At 53.9% G+C, this 24,983-nt stretch overlaps 1 protein-coding gene and 1 long non-coding RNA gene across 2 annotated transcripts; both read right to left on the reverse strand.

Annotated features, from left to right (window-relative positions):
* Positions 1-1,695: 1,695 nt before the first annotated feature.
* LOC112588141 (uncharacterized) lies at positions 1,696-2,421 on the reverse strand. The gene has a single exon (XM_025296929.1). It carries the CDS (start codon positions 2,419-2,421, stop codon positions 1,696-1,698), a length of 726 nt encoding a protein of 241 aa, XP_025152714.1.
* A 19,458-nt stretch (positions 2,422-21,879) lies between these two features.
* On the reverse strand, positions 21,880-22,504 carry LOC105183898 (uncharacterized). The gene is made up of 3 exons (XR_849810.3): positions 22,364-22,504; positions 22,208-22,285; positions 21,880-21,958 (listed from the first exon to the last, which is right to left on the reverse strand). It is a non-coding gene; the product is annotated as an uncharacterized LOC105183898 (long non-coding RNA).
* Positions 22,505-24,983: the final 2,479 nt, after the last annotated feature.

Genomic DNA, 24,983 nt, shown 5'->3' on the forward strand with positions numbered 1-24,983 from the left:
ATATCGGAATGCACCCATTATTTCACACATTCGCTTTGGACGCTCTCGTGCTGATAGCACTGAAATAGGCTGCGTTCCGATATTCACTACTAGTGCTGAGAACGTGACATCATAAAGTAGCGCTTGCGGTGCGTTCCGTAATTACTTATGTTGCTTTCTCCACCTTATAACGGAACGACAATTGCAGTACTGCCAGTCTTGACGAATACCGGAATGCATCCACGGTTAAATATATAACATAAACAAAAATAGCATTGAGATTCCTGCAGTTTCAATTAAAGTAATTGAGTTATTTGATTCATCCGACTCATTAAACGATTCAACAAATGAGGAAGATGCTTATAATATTATTTAGCCTACAGAAGAAATATGCAACCACTGTGTTTAATACCGCGCTGCAAAAATTATATGGATGTGATTCATTCGCTCACAGATGATGAGTTTAAAAAACATTTTCGGTAAAGTCTATATATATTTATATTTAATAAATAAGAAGAACGTATATGCAGGGTGTTATAAAAGTCCCGGAAGAGCAGAATAACTCGAAAAATATGAGTCCTAGAAAAAATGCGAAGTACTGGATTTTTATGATTTTCTCCTGGCTATCTGACGGTGACCTTGGATTTGACCTTGACAATGATCTTGAAGGTCATTTCAAGGTCAGGTTAATTTTTTAAAATGGGACTCCATACTTTTGATCCCAGAAATGAAAAGAGCGGAAAATTTTACGTTCGGATGACCTTGAACACTGCCAAATTTGATCTCTGAAGGTCACATAAAGGTCTAAGCTTGTTTTAGGCTGAAAACGCGAATATCTTCGAAAATGCACCTGATAGGGAGCAATGTTACGCATAAGAATAAAAATGTAGAGGTCAACGAGGGACATTCAGCTGTGACCTTGCTCTTATTCTCAAGATCATGAGTTAAGATTATTATCAAGGTCAAACCGGACTTTTTTAGGACTGAAAATCCATACTTTTGACCTAAAAGTGTCAAGATTGAAAAATTTTATGTTCGGATATGACATTTTCAACCTTGACCTGTCAAACACACTATCAAACGGTCAATGGGGAACATTTTGAACATCTCTTGTAATCTCAAGCCGAGTTACAAGATGCTTTGCCTTTTTTTTTTGTTAAGGAGGGGAAATGCCTGACGCACACCCTGGGGCCCATGCAGGAGGTGATCCCAGGGTAGTGTGGGGCTTGTACTCACTAAACCCCCCCTCCCCGGCCCACAACGTGCTGAGTGCGGAGAGCCCGGGAAACACCATGCAAGACGGCATTTAGCCATCCGGACTCCCCGCCACACATGCGCGCCACAACGTCAAACTCAGGTGGGAGAGCCGCATCTCTCCCTACCTACCCCCGCCCCCCGGGTCAAACGGATGATGTTGTTCATCATGCGGACTCGAAGAAACTCCCCCCCCCTCGAGGACAGCGACGATGACGAGGACCACGACGGCGACGAAGACAACGAAGATGACGAAACGGACAAACGACGACGATGATGACGACGACGACGACGATCAACAGACGACGACGACGACAACGACGACGACGACGACGACGAACCCGACACCCCGGACAACGACGACGACGAGGAAGACGAAGACAAAGGCGCGTAGCCGGGGGAGGGAGCGGACCAACTCCGATCCCCCGATTGGGAGGAGGAAGAGGGGGAAGAGCCCGCGACTCAGCGGTCGGCGGCCCTCTCGCGAGCCCTCTCCGCATTCTCCTTCGATCCCAGCACGACCGCGGCGAATCTCGCCACGGCCGACCAGGCCCGACGAGAGCGGAGGCTCCCCCGCACGACCGCCGGCAGGGACAAATCCCCGCCCACCCCTCTCACCAACTCCTCGCGCTGCACCCGCCATGCCACGCAGTGCTGCAGGGTGTGCTGCGCATCATCGCGCGCGTCTCCGCAGTGGTGACACTGCGGAGATGGATACTTCCCTATTTTATTCAGAAATTCCGCGAACACCCCGTGGCCCGTCAGCAACTGCGTAACATGAAAGGTCAGGCCGCCACGATGCGGACGATCCAGCCAGAGATTAAACTCCTGCAGGATCGCGTCACGAACACGAACACTAGGCAATCCCGGGGGCCGGAGCTGCAGAAGCCACTGCCGGCGGACCAGCAGCTCCTCCGCAGCCCGGGCCTCCGCAACCGCCTCGGACGTCCACAACCCGTACGGACGAAGGTCGCGAGCCCTCTCGTACATCCGGCGACGAGACGCCGCCAGGATGTCAACGGGCGGCATCCGAGCCAAGAAGGTCGCAGCCACGTACGACACTGTACTGTACCCGGACACCACCCTCAGCGCGATTTGGCGTTGAATGCGCCTCAGGTCCACCTGGGCTCGTTGAGTTGCAGCAAAAGCCTCAACCCAAACGGGCGCCCCGTAGAGAATCACAGACATCATTACGGTTGCGTACAACCGACGCCGGGCCTCCCCGGGGCACCGCAAATTGGGCATCAGCCTGCCCAGGGCCTTCGCGACCGTCGCGACCTTCGTCCGCGCATACTCGAAGTGAGGCCTGAAAGTCATGCGACTATCCAGGATCACTCCGAGATACTTCATACGATCACCAACCGCAACGTAATCGCCCCCACACGAACATACACCTCCACCGGAGGAGCCCGCCCACGGGCCCTCTTCCCGTGGAACATGGCTGCTACCGTCTTACCCGCCGACACATTGAGCCCAAGGCCAGCGATACACTCCACCGTGAATGTCACCTGAAAGGTGGCACGGACCGAAGCCCTTTCCATGGAGGGGCCCGCAGCCAAGATTAAGGTTTCGTCCGCATAGCAAATGACCTCGCATCCAGGTTCGAGACGAGCGTTGAGCACGCGGTCATATACCACATTCCAGAGGAGGGGGCCCAGGACAGACCTTTGGGGGACACCCGCCACTACATCCCGAGACCTCACACCACCGCCGCGGACAGGGAATTCCACCGTCCTGTCGGATAAGTAGGACCCCACCACGCGCCGGAGGTAGAGGGGGAAACCTTTCTCCCACAGAGCATGCAAAATGTGCGACCGCGGCACCGAGTTGAACGCGTTCACCACGTCCAACCCGACCGCCACGGCTGCACCCCCGTCCGACACTGCATGCGACACAAAATCGCGGACCCGAAGGAGGGCGTCCACCATCGACCTACCCGCCCGAAATCCATACTGGGAATCAGACAGGGAGGCCGACGGATGATCCGCCATCCAGCACTTCACCTGCCCCACCAGCACTCTCTCGAAGATCTTACCGATCTCGTTGAGGAGGCAGATGGGGCGGGCTCGAAGCGGCCCGGCCGGTTCCGCGCCACCTTTGGGGATTAGGACGAGCCTCGCATGCCTCCACTCGGAGGAAAAATACCCTCCATTAGGCACTTGTTGAAAAGTCTCATTATTATTTTTATAAACGCCATGGACGCCTTCCGCCAGATTCCGGCAGGGACACCATCCGGGCCAGGGGCCGGATTACCGGCCCTGATCTTCCCCAAAACGGCCAGGGCCGTTTGGGGAAGGCCCTGGCCGTTTTGGGGGAGAGGACGAGGGAGAGGTACTGGGAACTCCAGTACCTCTTCCTCCTCTCCGAGGGTCTCCGTGAGGGCTGGCGACGACCGTCTAAGCCGTTTTAACACGAGCTTATACGGTCGTGCTTATACTGCAGCCCGCACGGATCCTTCTCAACCGACCGAACCAGGTCCTCCCAAGCGCGGACCTTCGCGGCTATGATAGCCTTCTGAAGGTCCCGCTTGGCTAGGCGAAAGACGACACAACACTCACAATACACACGAGTACCCCGACGTTCTACACCTAGTAAAGCCGCACCGAGCCCGACAAGCAGGCCCGACGCAGCCCAGCGATCTCCTCCGTCCACCAATAGACGGAGGAGACACGCCTACCATCACCACCCCTACAAAGTCAGGACCTGGGGGCCGAGTAGTCGCAGGTACGAGCCATGGTCTGCAACACCCAGCTCGCCAGGCCCTCAGCAGTGGTCACCTGGGCCTCTCCCGGCAACCACTGCTGAGGCATACAGCCTTTGGCAGACCCTGCCAAAGGCATACCGCTCCTCCAAAGAAGCGGTTAGATCGTCCGGGCGGAGCTTTGAGAAGTCCCAGCGGGGGTAAACCCCGCTTGGCTAGGCGAAAGACGACACAACACTCACAATACACACGAGTACCCCGACGTTCTACACCTAGTAAAGCCGCGCCGACCCCGCAAGCAGGCCCGACGCAGCCCAGCGATCTCCTCCGTCCACCAATAAACGGAGGAGACACGCCTACCACCACCACCCCTACAAAGCCGGGACCTGGGGGCCGAGTCGTCGCAGGTACGAGCCATGGTCTGCAACACCCAGCCCGCCAGGCCCTCAGCAGTGGTCGCCTGGGCCTCTCCAAAGGCATACCGCTCCTCCAAAGAAGCGGTCAGATCGTCCGGGCGGAGCTTTGAGAAGTCCTAGCGGGGGTAAATCCCGCTGTGACCCCCTCCACCCCCCCGGACTCCCCCAACGGCAAAATGGCAAACTTAATATAGAGGTGGCCGGAGAGTCTCGACTCCCTCCAACACCGACCACCCCGTGACTCTCCCCGCAAATCCGGGAGAGGCCCAGGACAGATCGACCACGGACACACCCTGCGGCCGCACACAGGTACTAACCCCACCCACATTGAGGAGGTGGAGGTCCATCTCGGCGGCCCACTCCGAGAGGACCTCCCCTCGACGGTTCTCCCGGCGGGGATCCCAAAGCCAGGACCTGGCGTTGAAATCCCTGCACAGGAGAACCATACGCCCCCGAAGGCCGGACAACGCATCACGTAGCCCGTCCAGCCGACCGAGGAAAGCCGCGATTCCTCCCCCGTGGCGGAAGGTACGCGCAGGCGGCGCAGAAATCACCGCAATCCGCAACAACGAAATCCCGGCCCCGGTCGACCAGACGGCACCCGCCAGGCAACGCCCCCGGCCTCCAGAAGAGCGCAGCACGGCCACTCCCGCTGCCCAGCCAATGCTGGGAGGCGGGAACGACCCGCGGCTCGGAGACGAAGCAAAGGGCGGCGCCGAGCAGGGCCGCCTCTTGGACCAGCAGATCCTGCTCCGGCAGGGAATGATTAACATTCCCCTGCAGGAACCACACGGTTATGGCTGGCCAGGCCGAGCGGCCCCCCGAGCCGACGCCGCCCTCCCCCCCCGTCCGCACGCGCGGCGCACCCGGAGGAGCCGAGACGGTGGTTGCCGTCACAGCCGCCCTCCGCGCACACCACGCACCAGGACGGTAGTCCACACTTACGTGCAACATGCCCCGGTCGCCCGCAGTTGAAACACGCGTCATCCCTCTCCTGGCTGGCTGGACACGCGTCTCGCACGTGGCCATAGCCCCGACATTTGAAGCACTGAATGGGTCTCGCCTTAAGCAGTACCACTCGAGCAGAGACCCATCCCACCCTGACACATCCCAGACCCGCCAGCTTCAGCGCGGCAACCAGGGGACACTGCAGACCGACCCCATACCAGTGGACATTAGTCTAATGGGGCCCATCCGGACGTCTGACACCTCACAACCGCCCCCATCCGCCACGACTTCAGTTACCTCACCAGCGGTCACCGAGTCGTCCAAGCCGATCAGACGGAGCTCGCCCCTGGCGATGGGGTGTGTGACCAGCGCGCTATCCCCCAGAACTTCCCGCAGCTTGGCCGCAAAGAAATCAGCCCTAGCGGAGCCGTCCGGACCCGGAATCTCCAGAATACGGCCACCGTTCGCCGCACGCCGGATCCTCAGAGCCTCAACCCTCAAATCCTTCAGGGAAACCTCCTCTCTGGCTTTTAAAAGAGCCTCCGCGTAGGAGAAGGCCTCCCACTTCCCCTTAAGACCTACAGCGGCCGTGCGTGGGGGCCTCAGTCTAGGCCTAGTCCCAGGTCCCCCCTGGAAGCACTCACACGCCGTGATCCCCTGCCGACACCAATCCTCAACCTCGCAGGGGTGCCCTTCTGCAGAGGACCCCCTCTCGCTGGGTCGCAGGTCCCTCAGGGCCCAGCGAAACACCCACGCAAGCTCTATCAGAGAGCGCCTTCCGCTTGCGCCGCGCACGTCGCTTCGCGCTACGGCTCATGGTCGTCCGCTACGCCGCGCCACTCGCCGACGCAGCGTCCGAGGCAGAGGCCCCGGAGACCCCAGAGGTGACGCCACCATAGCCGAGAGGGGCCATCCCGACGGAGGCACCAACTGAATGTTATCAATAATTTGGGGAACACCCTTCCTGGCCACGGGCATATCAGAACCTCGGTCACCCGCCCGGACGCCAAGCATCCGCATGTCCCCCGCACCATCGAAGGCAGTACGTCGACCCGCCACAGCGGGAAACGGAATCAAGCCAGGGCTCGCAGCCTCACAAGAGCACATCGCCTGCCGAGTACAATCACTCCTGCCACGCCGACCTCCCAAGGAAAGGGGAGAAGCCTCATCTCCAGGAGCCCCCCCATGGGCGGCCGCGGCAGCCGATCCCAACACCACCGCGGGTGCACGCCTACCCGCCCTCGCTCGCACGCCCTCAACCACGCTCGCACGCTCTCTCTCGCTCGCCGGTTCGCTCGCTCGCACACGCGCTCGCCACCAGCTCGGATTTTCCTCGTATCCACGTTGCTCGTCGCACCCAGTAAAGCGGAGACATCGGGCTCCACCACGATGTTCTCCGCAGCTCCGCTCAACGAGGGCAGAATGAAGCCCGAGGCCACGGATCCGGATCGGCCATTAGATGCAACGGAGGCCCGCGCACCGAGCTACTGTCCTGCGTCGCCTCCAACTTCGCTAGGCGGTCCTCCAGGCTCCGCACCCGCTTCTGGAGCTGAAGTTCCCTCTCTCTGGCCGCATCCCGCTCCTCCTTTACTTCGCACAGCTGGCCTCAGCCACGTGAGATCCCCTCGCTCCTCTGCTCTGTGGGCCAAGTCCCAAACAATCTCGGTCATAACGGCAATTTGAATTTTCATTTTGCCGCTGATACCCCACTGAAGCCTCTTGCTTCGGGACCTCAGTTCCTCCAGGAGCCCAAGCTTGTCAAGGCCCACAGATAGGAGAGTCGTTGAGCGAGCTCCACGAAGGACCAGCAGCTCCGTTTCCAACTTCGGCAATTCTGCCAGCTCCTCCTCCTCCTCTTCCATTGACATGCCCTTCTCCTCCAACTCCTTCCTCTTCGCTGCCCTCGTGAGTCTCCTGGCCGGGGGGGACCGCGATTCGTCAGGAGTCTCAACTATCTCCATGGATGGATCGGGATGAATATCCCCGTCCCAAGTTCCGGGGAGGAGGCCACACATTTGGCCTTCTTCCTAGGCCGGGAGGCAGTTAAAAGTACCTACGCGGAAGCCGATACCTTCTTTTTGAATTTTCCGTTCTCGTCTCTCTCACGCAAAGCACGCCTAGTGCGCCGAGACACAGTTCGAGGCGGCGATGGAGCCGAGACAACCATAACCGTCGAGTCTTCCGAATCCGACAGTATGCGGCGCGGAAGTCCCCTCCCAGAGGGCTTGATCGCCGCATCCTCTTCTCTCTCCTCTTCGACTTCCCTTTCCTCGTCGAGACCAATCATTCGATCCACAACCGCCTTCGGAGAGGGTGACACGACCTCCTTCAACGATCTCTTTTTTCTCTGAGGCTTAGGGGTAGCGCTATTGCTCGGGCCTTCAAGAGGGTCCTCCTCATATTGCACCGCAACCGCCAGCACCTCGGCAGAGCCACTCCGATCCAAGGACGGGGTGGTCATGGAACTCCCCAGAACCGGAGAGTCCATAACCAAAACCACGTCAGCAAACTCCTCTAGAACGCAGGCATCTAAGACATCGTTCCGCGTCAACCCGGGTTCTTCAGGCTGAACCTCGGGAGCCTCTCCTCCGACCTCAAGAGGATCCCTCGCCAAAACCTCCGTCTCCTCGCGGCCATCGTCGAGAGATGCCCTATCCTCTTCAAATGCCGAGTGAAAACCCTCGGCCTCAGAGTGGACATCTGCAACGGTGGTGACACGACCTTCTAATGCACTCATAGTGTACAGTCTCCCAAGTCCGATGTGCGTGAGCACGAGGTCCGGCGACTGCACCACATCCACTTGACCACCACTTGCAGGTAGACGCAAGTCCGGGGACGACATCCTACGGTCCCTCAAGCCAGGGCCCGTAAGCTCCTCACTCACCGCAATGCCCGAAGGCTCAATGTTTGATATAATATTAGATTCCATTTTGGTTCCCACGAAATTGGTCGGAATAGAGATCCGCCCCGACAGAGCCGCCTGCCGGGGAAAGGGGACTAAAATACGAGGGGGTTGCCCCAGGTGCCCCCAAGGGACCGTTCGAGACCTTCGGAATACCTGGTATATTCAACCTCCCCCGGCCATTCATCCACAGGCACGGTACCTGCACACCGTAGATTGGGAGGAGTGGAATTGATTCGGGTACCACTACCCCTAGTTGCGTTCTTGGTAAGGGATCTACTCCTCAGGCCTGTCCGGCACGGTGGGACCACCGGGGAGCATGCTCCGCGCCGGCCTAGCCCTGAGGGATCATTGGAACCCAAAGCTCCTTCACCACGACAAGGTGACGTACCCCGTAGGAGAGATGCTTTGCCTTCGGTGGCCGGGACTAACTGAACCTTGCCTTCAGTGATCGGGTTTGAGACACCTTGCCTTCAGTGGTCGGATTTGAGACACTTTACCTTCACTGATCGGGTTTGAGACACCTTGCCTTAAGTGGCCGGGTTTGAGACATCTTGCCTTCAGTGGTCGGGTTTGAGACACCTTGCCTTCAGTGGTCGAGTTCAGAGACACTTTACTTTCAGTAGACTTCACGATCAGTGAAGTAACGTAAAACGCATAACTTTGAGAACAAGGTCAAGGTTGAAAACGTCATATCCGAACGTAAAAATTTTCAATCTTGACACTTTTAAGTCAAAAGTATGGATTTTCAGTCCTAAAAAAGTCCAGTTTGATTTTAATAATAATCTTAAGTCATGACCTTGAGAATAAGGGCAAGGTCACGGCTGAATGTCCCTCGTTGACCTCTACATTCTTATTCTTATGCGTAACATTGCTCCCTAGCAGGTGCATTTTCGAAGATATTCGCGTTTTCAGCCTAAAACAAGCTTAGACCATTATGTGACATTCAGAGGTCAAATTTGGCAATGTTCAAGGTCATATTCGAACGTAAAAATTTCCGCTCCTTTCATTTCTGGGATCAAAAGTATGAGATCCCATTTAAACAATTGACCTGACCTTGAAATTATTTTCAAGGTCATTGTCAAGATCAAATCCAAGGTTACCGTCAGATAGCCAGGAAGAAATCATAAAAACCCAGTGCTCCGCATTTTTTCTAGGACTCATATTTTTCGAGTTATTCTGCTCTTCCGGGACTTTTATAACATTCTGTATTTAAATATATATTTTACATATAAAACAGAAAACATGTTTTAAAACATATTTTAAAATGTACATATATATTTATAATAGATTATTTTTACTTTATATGCTATTGTAATTGAATAAATGTGTGGCGGTCGACCAGCTCTTGCCACCTGCCACAGCGCCCGCGGACCCGCTACCTTCGCAGAGCAGGCGGAAGCAGACGCAGCAGCCTTTTTTTTTTTTATCACTCAGGTGAAACCCCTTATGGTTTTATTATTAATTACAATACCCACAGGCCCAAGGGGGGAACCTGTGAGTTATGCCGGACTCACACCGGCTAAAACACCTGGGGGTACCCTCTTGGGGGACGGCAGTGGCGGCTGTGCGTACTGCGCTGATACTCCATGCACTAACCGCCGTTCCCACCTAGCCCCGAAGGGTCGCCACCCTTGGCCCCCGTGCATCACAGGACTTATGGGGGGCGGTGGAGAGGGGAGCCATGAGCTAGACACATCCCTGAGACCGGGTGTTTCGGACCTCAAAAGGTCACCGTGTCACCTAGGAATGTACCGCTATGTTGGCTCCAAACCACTGCTCCTTTAACCGCCCCCCCAGCCCAGGAAGAAGGAGTGTACCTGCGACGACAAGCGTCCTCACCTCCGTTCCTGGGCCAGGGAGCGCCGTCCTATCGGAGGGTGCACGGGGAATCCGAGGCCAGGTGTCTCAGGCACGAGGCACGTAGATCACAGAGGATTCCGTTCCGAGCCTTGACGAACAGCGTTTCTCAGAGTCGGTTCCCGGTGCGGACAAGGCGGACCTCCTCTTCGCGGAAGCGGCACACAGTGTGCCGAAAGTCGTTAAACGTGACCAAAATAGAAAAAAATGAAAATCGTAATTTTTGATTCTCCTTTACAGTATATTTTCGAGAAGGTCCAAATTAATCAATTGTAGTTAAAGTATGTCGGAATTCGACTGTATAACGAAGATGTGTAGAATGAAAGTTATATATATTGAGATGTAAGAAATAGCATGATTATAATCCTCAGAATGATATATCTGATTTTGCTTCGAAAAAGTTTCCATGATCAAAATGACTTTTCCTGTTTAATATCTGATCCGTTTACTTTCATTTACAAGGAAAATAATATTAGAAAGTCTTATATATATATATCACATAACAATTAAATGTAAAAAAGTTATATTTTATATACTGTCTATCATCTATTTCGTGGCATACAAAAAATTCACGATCTGCCACAACGTTGTACTTTTGTCAAAACAAAGGTAGGATGTTTATTAATTAATTTATACAGAAGTAGAAACAGCGGTATCCAGCGGTTACAAAGATATGATAAATTTTATGAGCAGCGGTCCATATTTTATACGCTTACGGTCAAATCCTCTCAGTTGTAGATAATACCGATTCATATCAAAATTAAATTGTCGACCAAAATAATTTACTCTAGTTAAATTTATGACGTTGGCAAACAAACTAACAATTAACCACAAACTTTAAACTTTTATTTATTTCGAACGCGATAACAACTGTTTAATAATGCAACCTAGTAAACATTTTATGTCGAATATGTAACATATATGTTTAATGTTATACAGAGATGTTTCTGCTATATATTTGACTTTTGTTACATATCTGAAACGCAACAAAGCTTATATATGTAGCAGAACCATCTCTGTACATAACATTTAACATATATGTTACGTATATGACAAAAAATGTTTACCGTAAACATTTACGGGGAAAATTGTAGTTTTTAACGTAAAGTAAACAAATCATAAATTGATAAACAACATAAACAATATAAATATAAAAAACAAATAACAATAAAAAATATAAATATGAAAATTATAAATATAAAAGCTAAAGGTTATATAAAATAAACATTTTTTGTTGCTTTGTTTTTATATATATAAACTATTTTATAACATTACCATGACAGAAATCTCCCCCTAGGTAGAAATGGGAATCCTTATGGGTAATGGGTGTAGCGCGTATATAAATTTGGTATATAAATTTGGTACCTATTGTTACGAGACAGCTCAACTATACGTCCGTTTGTATAGCTGGTACTTTATGCCCGCTTCTGTACATAAATTACTTGTACATGGGGCTAGCATAATATCAGTATCTATTTTACCGATTGGTCTTCTTTTTGAGGAAGCTCAAGAAACTAGGAATAAGGATTGTAGAGATATAAGAGAATATCATACCCGAAAAATATCGAGAATCGCGACGAACGAGGATTTATTTAAAAGACTTTTGCTTTCCTCAGACCCTGTCATTTCGTCCTTCAAACAAACTTCTGTTAAAAAAGCTTATCCTTTTCCTACAGAAATTCTTCAATTGTTAGCAGCTCCAACTTTGGAAGATACAGTTTTATTGCATGGTGAATAACTATATATCATAAAATAATACAAAAATATAAAAACAAAAAAATAAAATAAACAAAAATAAAAAAATATAAAAACAAAAATATACGTGTTATTTACTTAAACAATATGTCAATATTATTTAGTTATTACGCTATTATGTTACTTTCGTATTTTTTCCCGTAGAATCGAGTAGCGTAATCAGTTTTGTTCTACAGTCATTATTTAGTTATTTGTTTATAACAATTCATTGCAACATTGATTTTTGCAACTTCCTTTTTACAGGAAAAATGACTCCTCATGCTACGGTTCTATTTACAATTATCAGTTTTTGGCTAACCTTCCTGGTTCAGCCATAATTAATTTTGGCCACTTTTCGGGGCTTTCGGCACACTGTGCGGCAGTGGTATCGGTGGTGGGAACCATCGGAGACCTGGGTCTCAAGGTGGCGCCCCAGAAGACTCAGGCTGTGTTCTTTCACGGCTGGCGTCGGGGGGCGCCGCCGGAGACTCAGGTCCTAGTCGATGGCGTCCACGTCCGCGTCGGGCCGACGATGAAATATCTCGGCCTGACGTTGGACAGCCGATGGTCATTTAGGACTCATTTCAGGCAGCTGGCCCCCAGGGTGCGCAAGGCCGGACTGGCCGTGGCCAGGCTGACGCGCGCCCAAGGGGGCCCAGGATGGCAGGCTCGCCGCCTGTATGTCGGTGCGGTTCTCTCGATCGCCCTGTACGGGGCGCCTATATGGGCCCCTCAGCTGCTGGCACCGCGGTGGCCAAGCGGCTAATGAGGCAGCCCCTTAAGCTAAGACTCCATGCATGCGGTGAGCTGCGGCAAATGCTGCGGTGACCAATCAGGAGGGAGGCGCAAGTCCGGTTGCGGCAAGCTCCGGCATGCGTCTGTCTCCTGATTGGTCACCGCAGCCGTTTGCCGGAGCTCACCGCATGCACGGAGTCTTAGCTTTAGGCCCCTCATGATGAGGGCGATTCGGGGGTTCCGCACTGCGTCATACATGGCGGCGACCACCCTGGCCGGCTCCCCTCTGTGGAGCTCCTAGCCGAGGAGAGGAGAATCCTCTACTGGCGGGTAAAGGAGCTCCGCGAGGGGGGAGAGCTGACGGCCAGGGGCCGTCAGCTCTCCCCCTCGTCCCAGGCCAGAGACCGGACCCTGGAGCGGTGGGAAGGCTTGCTAGCTGACCCCCGAGGGTCCGGTCTCACAACGGCCGAGGCTGTCCGCCCCTGTCTGTTAGAAATGACAGACAGGAGGGGGCGTGGAATGTCCTTCCACCTGGTGCAGGTATTGACCGGGCATGGATGTTTCAGGAGATACCTGCACCGGATAAGGAAGGAGCCCACCGCTCGGTGCCACCACTGCCCCGAGCAAGAGGACACGGCGCGGCATACCCTGGCTGCCTGCGCAGCATGGGATGAGCAGCGCCGTGTTCTGCTCGGGGCGGTGGATTGCCGAAACGGGGAGCTCTCGCTCCCGCACCTAGTGCGAGCTATGTGCGGAAGCGAGAGAGCGTGGCGACCTCCTTCTGCAAGGAGGTAATCTCCCAGAAGTAGGCCGCCGAATGGAGGCGCCGGCCTGGCAAACACTGTCGCAGAGGACGGCGGGGCCGGTGCTCCCCTGGGGGGAGGGATCTACAGCGGGCCCGAGGTGGTATCGGACGAGGAAAGGGCGCTGGCCTATACGGGCCGGCGCCTCCCTCGGCCACCTCGGGCCAGGCTCCGTCACTCGGAGGGCGGCGAGAAGGATACCTCCCGCTCCCCGAGTGATCGGATAGGAGGGAAAAGGGGAGGTGGAAAACCCGATTGGGATCAGGCCCACCTTCCCAAAATCCCACCTCTCCTTCAGGAAGGGGGGATAAGGAGGAAGGGTGGATGTCCCCTTCCTCCAAGGTGACACCAGAAGGCCAACCGGCGGGGTTACCCGCCGGGGACTGCACCTCTCCCACTAATTCCCCGAAAGGGGAAGGGGGGTGCGGTACAAGAAGGCGAGGGGCTCTTAGATTAGAACCCTGGGGCCGGGGGTTGGGGGGAATGTGGGAGCAGTTCCCCTAACTCCCCTCCTCACGGTCCGACAAGTAGACATCCCGCAGGGATTTTAGTCGGTAAGAGTCCGACATAACCGCCGCCCCTCCCCAAGGGGGCGGGGGTATCCATGATGGATTTCCCTTGTGTGAACAAAAAAAAGGCGGACCTCCTCTTTTTGCTCCGCGCATGCTATCGCAGCCTCGAGCAAGATCTAACGAACCTTTATTTTTTTATCACGCAGGGGAAATCCATCATGGATACCCCCGATCCTTGGGGGGTCGGGGGTTATGTCGGACTCCTACTGGCTAAAACGCCTGCTGGGTGTTTACCTTTCGGACCGTAGTGGGAGGAGTCGGGGGAACTACTCCCGTATTCCCTCCCCAACACCCCAGCCCCAGGGCTCACACTGAAAGCCCCCCGCCTATGTACTGCTCTCTCTTCCACAAAGGGAGTCGGGGGCGCGGTCCCCGGCCGGTTGCCCTTCTGGTTTCATTTACTGGAGGGAGGGGACACCTACCCTCCCTCCGCGCCCTCTTGTTCATCAAGAGGGCGGGGGGTGAAGCACGGCCCCAACCAGGCTTCCACTCCCCCTTCGCTTGACCTCTACCGACGCCAGGGGGAGGCGGGTGTGTGGGTTTCACTCACCCGTCACCCCCTCCCCAAACACGTCCGAAGGTGAGCCCGAGGCGGCCGAGAAGGAGCGGCCTCCGGCTCGCCGGAGGCCACTCCTTCTCGGCCGGCGCCACCTCGGGCCTGCTGCCCAAACCGGGGGAGCGCCGCCTTTGCCGCCGTCGCTCCCTGCAGCGGCGGATGCCCGGGCGGCGCTCCCACTCGGCGGCCTCCTTCCGCGACATCACGTCGCGGTAGAAAGAGGCCGCCACCCCTCATGCCTCCTCGCTCCGCACATGGCGCTAACCACGCGCGAGAGCGAGAGATCCTCCACGCGGCACTCCACCGCCCGGGCCAGGACACGGTGCTGCTGGCTCCACGCAGGGCATGTCGCCAGCATATGATGCGCCGTGTCCACAGGCTCTCCGGGTAGTGATGGCAACCGGTGGTGGGCTGCTTCCCTATCTGGTGCAGGTACTTTTCGAAGCACCCGTGCCCGATCAGCACCTGCGCCAGATGGAAGGTGTTCCCCGTCCCCTCCTGTCCGCCACTTCGAGCAGACAGGGGCGGATGGCCTCAGCCACTCGGAGCCCAGGTCCCCGGGAATCAGACAGTATGTCCGACCATCGTTTCAGTACCCGGGCTCTGGCCTGTGACTTCAAGGCTGCCAGGCTCCTGGCCGTTGGTCCCTCCCCTCCCTCACGGAGCTCCATGACTTTCCAGTAGGGGGTATATCTCTTTTAGGGGGGTATCTCTTTTAAGCCAGGACTCACGGAGGGGGGCCGGTGGGTCCACAGGCTCTGCCAATCCAGGATGCTGTCTAACCCCAGTTCCGGATCGGTGTGGGGGGAGTCAGGGAAACTACTCCCGTATTCCCTCCCCGACACCCCGGCCCCGGGGTTCTCCTGAAGCCCCACGCCCAAGTACCGCGCTCCCTCCCTTAAAAGGAGTCAAGGGCGCGGTGCCTCGACCGGTTGCTCGGCCGGGTTGGCCTTTCAGTCAAACTTATGGAGGGAAGGGACACCGGCCCTCCCTCCTCGCCCCCCTTTCCCCACTATGGTGGGATGGGGAGCAGGGGAGGTAGGCCCGGCCTCAACCGGGCCACCACTCCCCTCTTCCTTCATCACCAACGCGCGTTATGGTGTAAGGGGAAGACTATTTCCCCTCTCCTTTCGTCGCGCTATCGAAGCCGGGCCCGAGGCAGCCGAGGGCGCCTCCGAGGAACTGGAGGTTGCTCCTCGGCCCGCGCCACTTCGGGCTCGCTTCCCACCTCTGGGGAACGCCGCTTTCTCCGTCGCTCCCTGCAACGGACTCCTGGGCGGACTCTCGAATCGCCCTCACTACTACGGCTCGCATAGCCCGCCGCAGCAGACATTTACTGCTGCGGCTGGCTAGGAGCTGGGGCGCCCCATAGAGGGCGATCGAGAGCATGACACCAACGTACAAGCGGAGAGCCTTCCATTCTGGGCACCCCTGGGTCCTCATCAGGTTGACAAGGGCCAAATCTGTTTTGCGGACCAGGGGGGCCAAATGCCTGAAGTGCGGCCCGAAGTTCCAACGGCCGTCCAATGTCAGGCCGAGATATTTAATCGTCGGCCCGACGTGGACGAGGACTCCATTCACCAGGACCTATGTTTTCAGTGGCGCCCCACGGCTGCCGTCATGGAAATAGACGGCTCCTGTCTTCTGGGGCGCCAAATTCAGTCCCAGGTCCTTGGTGGCGCCCACCACCGATTTGAGTGCCGTCTCCGCGAGGAGGCGGGCCTCCCACAGTTCTCCCCCCCCCCGGCTACAACTAGGGTGTCATCTGCGTAGCAGATTTGCAGCCAGGGGGAAGGTGAGAGCGAAGCACCCTGTCGAACGCGATGTCCTATAGCAGGGGACCGAGAACCGACCCCTGCGGGATATCGCGTTCCATCATGTGCCGGCCCTGGACCCCCCGAGTAGGCGACGTCCCTGTCCTGGAAGTAGGCCGCGAAGATACGCCGGAGATAGACTGGCACTCCGTGGTATTCGAAGGCCCGTCCAATCTCCGGCCAGGGCAGGGTGTTAAACGCGTTCGTGATGTTCAAAGACACCGCGAGAAACACCCCGCCCCCCTTCTCCACGACCTTGCGGGTCAGGTCCCGGACATACTAGATTGCATTCAGAGTGGAACGTCCGGGCCTGAACCCATATTGCTGGTCGTGGAGATTCGACCCTTCCGAGGACAAATACTGAACGAGGCGGTCGGCAAAGATGCGTTCCAGCATTTTGTCCCGTCCAGCAGACATATCGGCCTATAGGCCGGCGCACCTCTGGGTGCTTTGCTCTCCTTCGGGAGAAGGACCAATTTGGCCCTCCTCCACTCTGGGGGGAAGACCCCCTCCCTGAGGCACCCATTGAGCACTTACCGCGTGGCAGCGAACAAGTTCCTTTCGCCGAGGGCGAGAGCCCATGCGCGACCAGGAATACCATCGGGGCCAGGTGCTTTGCCCTTGGCCCCGAGCTTCTTCCTGACCTTGGCGAACTCCTTTGGAGTGACTATCAGGCCCTCATTCCAGTCCCCGTCTTCCCTCTCGGGAACGGAGATCCGGGGGCAGTCCATTCATCCTCGGGAAGAGGGTATCTAGGAGCCCCTCGAGTGGTTCATCGACTCCGTTGGTGGGGGCGTCCACGGACGAATCTTACCGACTGTCCGTTTATAAGGGCGCCCTCACGGATCTTCGTCCAGGGTGTCCACCAATTACTTCCAGGCCCTCTTTTTCGCATCAGCAATGGCGGCCTTGAGGGCTTCCCTCGCTTGGAGGTAGCCCTCTAAGGTGTGTGGGGGCCCTCGAATGGACCCCCAGTCCCCGTCCTCGATGAGAAACCGAAAGGGACCCTACCGCACCTGCTCCCCGGGTGACAGGTCTTCCTTCCCCAGGGCTCCCTCCGCCGCTGCCCCATGTTCGGCAGCAACAGGGGTCTCACCCCGGGTCAGGACTTTCCCAACCTGGCGCGGTTAGGGGTGTTCCCTCAGCAAAGTCGGCCCATCCCCAGCTACTCCTACCATGGCTGATGAGCCCCGATGGCGGAGCCTCCAGTGGCTACTGCCCCACCGGCGATCCCATTAGCCTGGGGCAGGGGAGTGTCCTGAGAAGAGCTTCCCGCTCTACCCCCCTCCTCCTCCAATCCCGCCTCCGTCAGGAGGGTGGCCAAAGCCTCGACCTCCATATTTATCTTCGTCTCGGAGACCTCCTTCGGCCTATTCGCCGAAGGTAGATCCGGCACAAGTGTAGCGGCCATCGCTACCACCGTTGCCGGTTCAGCCTGTGTGTCCTGATTCGTGGGTGATGGAGACTGAATTACCTCAGCTTTTTTGTTTCTTTTTCTTTAGTCACGCAGGGGAAATCCTCATGTATACTCCCGCCCCTTGGCGAGGGCGGGGATTATGTCAGACTTCTACCGACTAAACTCCTACGGGGTACCTACCGCTCGTACCGTGGTGGGGGGATTCAGGGGAACTACGCCTGCCTTCCCTTTCCGACACCCCGGCCCCAGGGCTCTCGTGGAGATCCACGCCCAAGTACTGCGCCCCTCCTAGATTGGAAGTCAAGGGCGCGGTGCCCCGGCCGGGTTGGCCTGCCAATATTAATTAGGAGAGAGAGGGCACCCGCCTTCTCTCCTTACCCCGCCTTCCCTCTTCCCTACTGGGTGGGTAGGGAGGGCGCAGTTGCGAGACCCCGCCCCAATCGGTCCTTGCTTCCCTTCTCCCTGCCATCACCGACGCCTGGAGTGGGCGAGAGGGCTTATCCCCTCTCACCCACCCCCATCGGTACGTCGAAGGCGGGCCCGAGGCGGCCGAAGGGCCAGCCTCCAACGAGCCCGCCTTCGGCCTGGCCTCTCCTCTTCGGTCGTCGCCCCCTCCGTCGCTCCCTGCGACGGACTCGTGGTCGGCCTCCCTGCTCGGCGGCCTCCTTGCGAGACATGGCGTTCCGGCAAAAGGGAGGCCGCCGCTCCCCAAATCTCCTCGCTCATTGTTTTGAGCAAGTGCGAGAGCGAGAGGGCCCCCCCTCCTGACACCCCACTGCCCGAGCGAGGACACGGCTTTGCGGAGCCCAAGCCTAGCACATAGCCAGGATGTACTCCGCCGTGTCCTGCGGCTGCAGGCAGTGGTGACAGCTCGTGGTGGGCTCCCTTCCAATCCGGTGCAGATACCGACCAAATCACCCATGCCCGGTCAGCACCTGCACCACATGGAAGGTGAACCCGCGTCCCCGCTTGTCTGCCATTTCTGGGGCGGAGGGTCTCGACCGTTCGGATCCCGAATCCTTTGGGGTCAGCCAAAATGGCTGACCACCGTTCCAGGACTCGGGATCTGGCCTGGGATTCCAAGGCCCTCAGGTCTCTGGTCGATGGACCTTCCCCTCCTCGCGGAGCTCCTTCATCCTCCAGAGGGTGTGTCTTGATTCGGCAAGGAGCTCCACGGGGGGGGAGCTGGCCAGGGCCGTCGCCGCCCTATACGAGATGGTGCGGTACCTCCAAATCGCCCTCACGACTACCGACCGCATCGCCTGTTGCAGGCGACTCTTGTTGCGGTCGGTGGCCATAAGTCGGGGCGCCCATATGACGCCCCATAGAGGCCGATCGAGAGCACCACACCGATATAGAGGCGGCGAGCGTGCCATCCGGGGCCCCCTGGGTTCTCATCAGGTTGGCCAATGCCAGGCCTGCTTTACAGACCCGGGGGGCCAGGCTCTTGTAATGGGCCTCGAAATTCCAGCGGCCGTCCAACGTCAGGCCCAGATACTTAATCGTGGGCCCGACGCGGACGTGGACTCCATCCACCAGGACCCGGGACTCCGGTGGCACCCCTCGACGGGGACCATGAAAATGCATGGCCTCCGTCTTCTTGGGCGCCACTTTCAGTCCCAGGCCCTTGGTGATGCCCACCACGGATTCCAGCGCCGCCTCCGCAGGCCCCCCCCACCACCGGCTCTCTAGCAGAGGCGCCAGGGGGGCCAGGCTCCTTGAGCTGATCCACGCCGATCCATCAGGCCTGATCCTCCGCTTCCAGCGCCGCCTCCGCCGCCCCCCAGCTACCACTAACGTGTCATCTGCATAGCAGATAACGTGGCAGCCAGGGGGAGGGGAGAGCGAAGCACTCGGTCGAACGTGATGTTCCACAGCCGAGGACCAACTCCTGCGGAACACCACGCTCCATGGCACGCCGACCATAGACCCCGCCTTTCTCCGAGTAGGCGAGGTCCCTGCCCCTGAAGTAGGCCGATAGGATGCGCCGGAGATAGACGGACCATGATACTCGAGCGCCCGTCGAATCTCCGGCCAGGGCAGGGTGTTGAATGCGTTGGTGATGTCCAACGACACAGCCATCAACACCCTGCCCTCTTCCTCCACGACCCTACGAGTCAGGACACGGACGTGCTGGATGGCATCCAGCGTAGATCGTCCGGGCTTGAACCCGTATTGATGGTCGTGGAGGTTCGGTCCCTCCGAGGACAGATGCTGGAAGAAGTGGTCGGCAATGATGCGCTCGAGCATCTTGCCTGCCTCATCCAGCAGGCATATCGGCCTAAAGGTCGACGCGCCGCCTGGCGCTTTGCCCTCTTTCAGGTTGAGGACCAACCTGGCCCTCCTCCACTCCCTGAGGCACCTATTCATGAGAACCCGCATGGCCTCGGACAGGCTTCCTTCGCCGAGGGCGAGAGCCCAGGCGCGGCCAGAATGCCATCGGGGCCAGGAGCTTTCCCCTTGGCCCCGAGTCTTTTCCTGCCCACGACGAGCTCCTTTCGATCGACCTCAGGCCCTTCTTAATCGAGCGACCAAGCCCTTCTTAATTCGACCGACCAAGCCCATCTTAACCCTCAGGCCCTCGAAGGGCTCCTGGACACTCTCTTTCCGAAGGTGGAAGGGGACCCCTCCAGATCCCTGCTCCCGAGATGAGGGAGGGGGACTGGAATGAGAGCCTGGAGGTCTCTTCGAAGGAGTTCGCCATGGCCAGGAAGAGACTCGGGGCCAAAGGCAAAGCGCTTGGTCCCGATGGCATTCCTGGCCGCTCCTGGGCTCTCGCCCTCGGCGAAAGGAGCCTGTCCGCAGCCACACGGGACTCTATCAGCGGGTGCCTCAAGGAGGGGGTATTCCCCCCAGAGTGGAGGAGGACCAAGTTGGTCCTCCCAAAGGACAGCAAGGTGCCCGGTCGCGCGCCGACTTTTAGGCCGATATGCCTGCTGGACGAGGCGGGCAAGATGCTTGAACGCATCATTGCCAACCGCCTCGTCCAGCATCTGTCCCTGGAGGGGCCGAACCTCCACGACCACCAATACAAGTCCAAGTTCGGACGGTCCACACTGGACGCAATCCAGAGACTCCGGGACCTGACCTGGGTAGTCGTGGAGAGGGAGGGCGGGGTGTTGTCAGCGGTATCCCTGGACATTACCAACGCCATCAACATCCTACCCTGGCCGGAGATCGGGTGGGCCCTCGAGTATCACGGGGTGCCCGCCTATCTCCGGCGCATCCTGTCGGCCTATTTCAGGGACAGGGACCTCGCCTACTTTAAGAGAGGCGGGGTCCAGGGTCGACGCGCCATGGAGCGTGGTGTCACGCAGGGGTCGGTCCTCAGCCTCTAGCTATCGGACATCACGTTTGACCGGGTGTTGCGCTCTTTCCTTCCCTCCGGCTGTCACGTCATCTGCTATGCGGATGAATGTTAGTGGTAGCCGGGGGGAGGGACCGAGGGGAAGCTCGCCTCCGAGCGGAGGTGGCATTGCATTCCGTGGTGGGCATAATCGCGGACGTGGAACTCAAGGTAGCGCCCCTGAAGAAGGAGGCTGTCTTTTTCCATAACGGCCGCCGCGGGGCGCCACCGGTGACCCAGGTCTCGGTGGGTGAAGTCCGCGTCCGCGTTGAGCCCACGATCAAGTATCTGGGCCTGACGTTGGATGGCCAGTAGGAATCGAAGCCCACTTCAAGGCCTTGGCGCCCCTGGTCCGAAAGGCAGGCCTGGCACTAGCCGGCCTGATGAAGACCCTAGGAGGCCCCGGATGGCATGCTCGCCGCCTATACGTCAGTGTGGTGCTCTCGATCGCCCTCTACGGGGCGCCCATATCGGCGCCCCAGCTAATGGCCTCCGGCCGCGGCAAGGCGCTTCTGTGCCAAGCCATGCGGTCGGTGGTCGTGAGGGCTATACGGGGGTACCGCACCATCTCGTATAGTGCGGCGACGGCCCTGGCCGTCTCCCTATCAGTAGAGCAAAACCCATCTTTTACCTTAACACTGGTATCAGTATTATGATCATTGCCAAATTCTTTTTCTACCGTTATGTTCTCTTGCAATAAAGTTGATGATTCGTTTATCTTACTCATCACCACTGGAAATGGTGATGACAGTGTGGTTGGTGAAGTTGAATAAGATATATATTCATCTTCGATAGTATTGTGTATGCATATAATATCATTATGTATACTTTCACACATTTTACACTTTGTTGTAAATCTTCCTCTTTATGAGTATTTTCTATTGCTGAGCAGTCCTGTGCCTACTGAAAGGATGCAGTGCTCTGAAAAAAAATAAAACATTATTCGGGACAAAAGACATATATAATATTGTAGCACAAAATAATATGGCATAAAATCTAATGCTTTCTTGATCATACGGTAATGCTTTTCAATGGTATAGATGATCATTCTCTTTCTTTATGTCATTTCTAATGAAAATATTTGTTACATCTTTCAAACATTGTAGGGTTTGTCGAAATCTTCGTACGTTATTACATTGATTTTCATTATCTATAATTTCTTCTGCTTACAATGAAGGAAGCAGATATTTTCAGCTTTCGACTTTTATTTCCTCTTGTGTATACATAATCCTCAGGAACAAAATGCAACTGCAACAAAATAGAATATACATGATACACATATCATCAGAAAACATGTTTCAGTATTTTATTATTCATATAAAATACCTCACAAATTCTGCTATTAGTCTTCAGAATCCATCCAGGTCGTTTACAAATAATCCAAGCTATCCAAGCATTCCGCTGTTCCACATTCCCAGACAACACCAGACATCCAGTGGATGTACGTTTCACGTCCAATTTATGTCCGTGGACATAAATTGAACGTAACAAGGATGTCCTTATTGGACATCGGACCTGTAGGACGTCCGATCTACGTCCATTGGACGTCCTATGTCCGAAGTTGTGACAAACATACGTCTTATGGACGTTTTTTATAAAAAAAATGGATATATAATGAACGTCCAATGGACATCCGTGTGCTGTCTGGGTTGTTGTTTCTTTTTTACCAATCGCATAACCAAGTGAGATTAAAGTCACTAGAAGAAATAGTATCATTTTTCACGTTTTAACTAGAGACCCTATAATCAGAGTCGCGCAACGACGTCCCAGCGTTTGATTGGTGCGGTCATGTTTCGTCAAACTAATAGCTATAGTACAACTATACCAAAATAGTTGCATGTGGCTACTGATTATGGCTGTGTAAATGTGTGTCAATTCAAAATGCCAGGTTGTTGTGCACCAAATTGTTATAATTCGGCTACAAAAGGTTATGTAATGAAAGTATTTCCTTGTGACGAAAAACGCAGAACACAATGGGCAGCAAATGTGGGGCGAAAATATTGGAACCCAACAAATAATTCGTATTTGTGCGAAGTTAGTTTTTGATATCACTTTTATTTAATTTTGTTTTAAATAAAACAAAATATTATGTATAAAGATGTATTAATTATTTCGCATAGATCCATTTTGAACCAGCAATGTGGATGAAGACTACATCTGATGGTCGTCGAAGGTTAAAGCATAACGCGGTTCCAACAATTTTTGGTATTTTGGTAACCTCACTGAAAAACAATTAGACATTGATGAAAATTGTCAATTACAACCTGAACCTGAAATAATCGAGAATTCTGAAGTTAATTTGAATACAAGCAACATTGATGATACTACTATCATTACTGAAGGTAACTCAGATCAGTCGTCCAACATACAAACAATAGTGAGCATGGTTTCTTATAATTTCTTACATAAGTGAAATCTTATGTGTATATTATATATTATATTTATTTTTTATATATGTACATGTATGTATATATACTTTCTTTACACAGGAGACACACAACTTACCATCAACAAGTTACAGTCAGGAATCGATGAGGGACAAACAAATATTATCAGGAAAGTGCAAAAGATGTATATATTCTACAAAACTATTAGAAAGCAATGAAGCTTTAAAAAGGAAACTAAAACAATCGAAAGATCGTATTAGAAAATTGAAAAAAGAAAACAACACCAATTTATACAAAATGGAACTGAAACGAATGTTCACAAATGATCAATTGCGTGCTTTGCTAACAAACTCTATAAGATCAAGACATTGGGATAACGAAACAATTATAAAAGCATTACGTCTCAAATTTGCTTGTGGTGAACGTGGTTATGAAGAATTAAGAAAACAAAATATACCATTACCAAGTATTAGAACATTGCAAAATAGGTTACAAAGTCTCAAATTTTCAAGCGGAATATCTGATGAAATATTTGAGTTCCTAAAACTTAAGATACCGAATTTCGAAAATGAAAGAGATAAAGAATGTTCTTTAAGTATGGACGAAATGAGTATTGTATCGGGGACAAAGTATGACACATCAACACACTCCTTCATAGGGCATGTTACATTGCCTGATCATACAGGTACAGCAACGCATGCCTTAGTATTTATGGTAGCTGGCGTGGCTTCTAGATGGAAACAGATTGTCGGCTATTATTTTATAGGAGATGGTTTTAATGGAGCTGTATTAAAACCAATAATATTACAGATAATTCAAAAAGCTGAATCCATTGGTCTTCGCGTTAATAACATTACGTCCGACATGGGACCCGCTAATGTTGCATTGTGGCGAGAATTTGGAATAACAGCAGGACGGTACATAACAACAGTAAATAAATTTCAGCATCCATGTGATTCTCAGCGGCAATTATATATTGTACCTGATGTATCGCATCTTCTTAAAAATTTAAAAGCTTGTTTAATAAATAATAAGTTCATTAAAATTCCTTCTACCTTACAAGAGAAATATAAGTTGCCCACAAATATAGTGCATTTTGATCACTTTGTAGAATTACTTGAGCAACAAAAAGACTTAGAGTTTTTGTTAACGCCAAAACTACATAAATCTTATTTACAATGTGATAATCAGTTTTCAAAAATGCGTGTGAATAGAGCAAAAAATGTTTTAAGTACAGACGTAAGCAGTGCTCTAGAATTTTTGGCAGATGAAAATAATGCTCCTCAATATATAGCAACAGCTTGGTTTGTGAAGATAATTGCCACATGGTTCACATTAATGACAGCAAGATGCTGTTCAGTAGCTTTAGGAAAATTATATATAGATAAGTTTAATGAAAATGTTTCTTTTTTACATGAATGTATATATCTTTTTAAACACTTAACAGTTGGTAGTAAAGGTCAATTTAAGCCCGTGCAAAGAGGCATAATAATTGCCACAACATCCATTATAGAGCTTACTCAGTTTTTGTTAGAAGAGAGAGCATTTCAATTTATTTA

The sequence above is a fragment of the Harpegnathos saltator genome, unplaced genomic scaffold (assembly GCF_003227715.2).
Source record: "Harpegnathos saltator strain DR-91 unplaced genomic scaffold, Hsal_v8.6 scaffold161, whole genome shotgun sequence".
NCBI classification, from domain to species: Eukaryota; Metazoa; Arthropoda; class Insecta; order Hymenoptera; family Formicidae; genus Harpegnathos; species Harpegnathos saltator.

Excerpts from the sequence above, each read along its gene's own strand:
- LOC112588141 (XM_025296929.1), bottom strand. The coding sequence starts at position 2,421 with ATGTCTGTGATTCTCTACGGGGCGCCCGTTTGGGTTGAGGCTTTTGCT.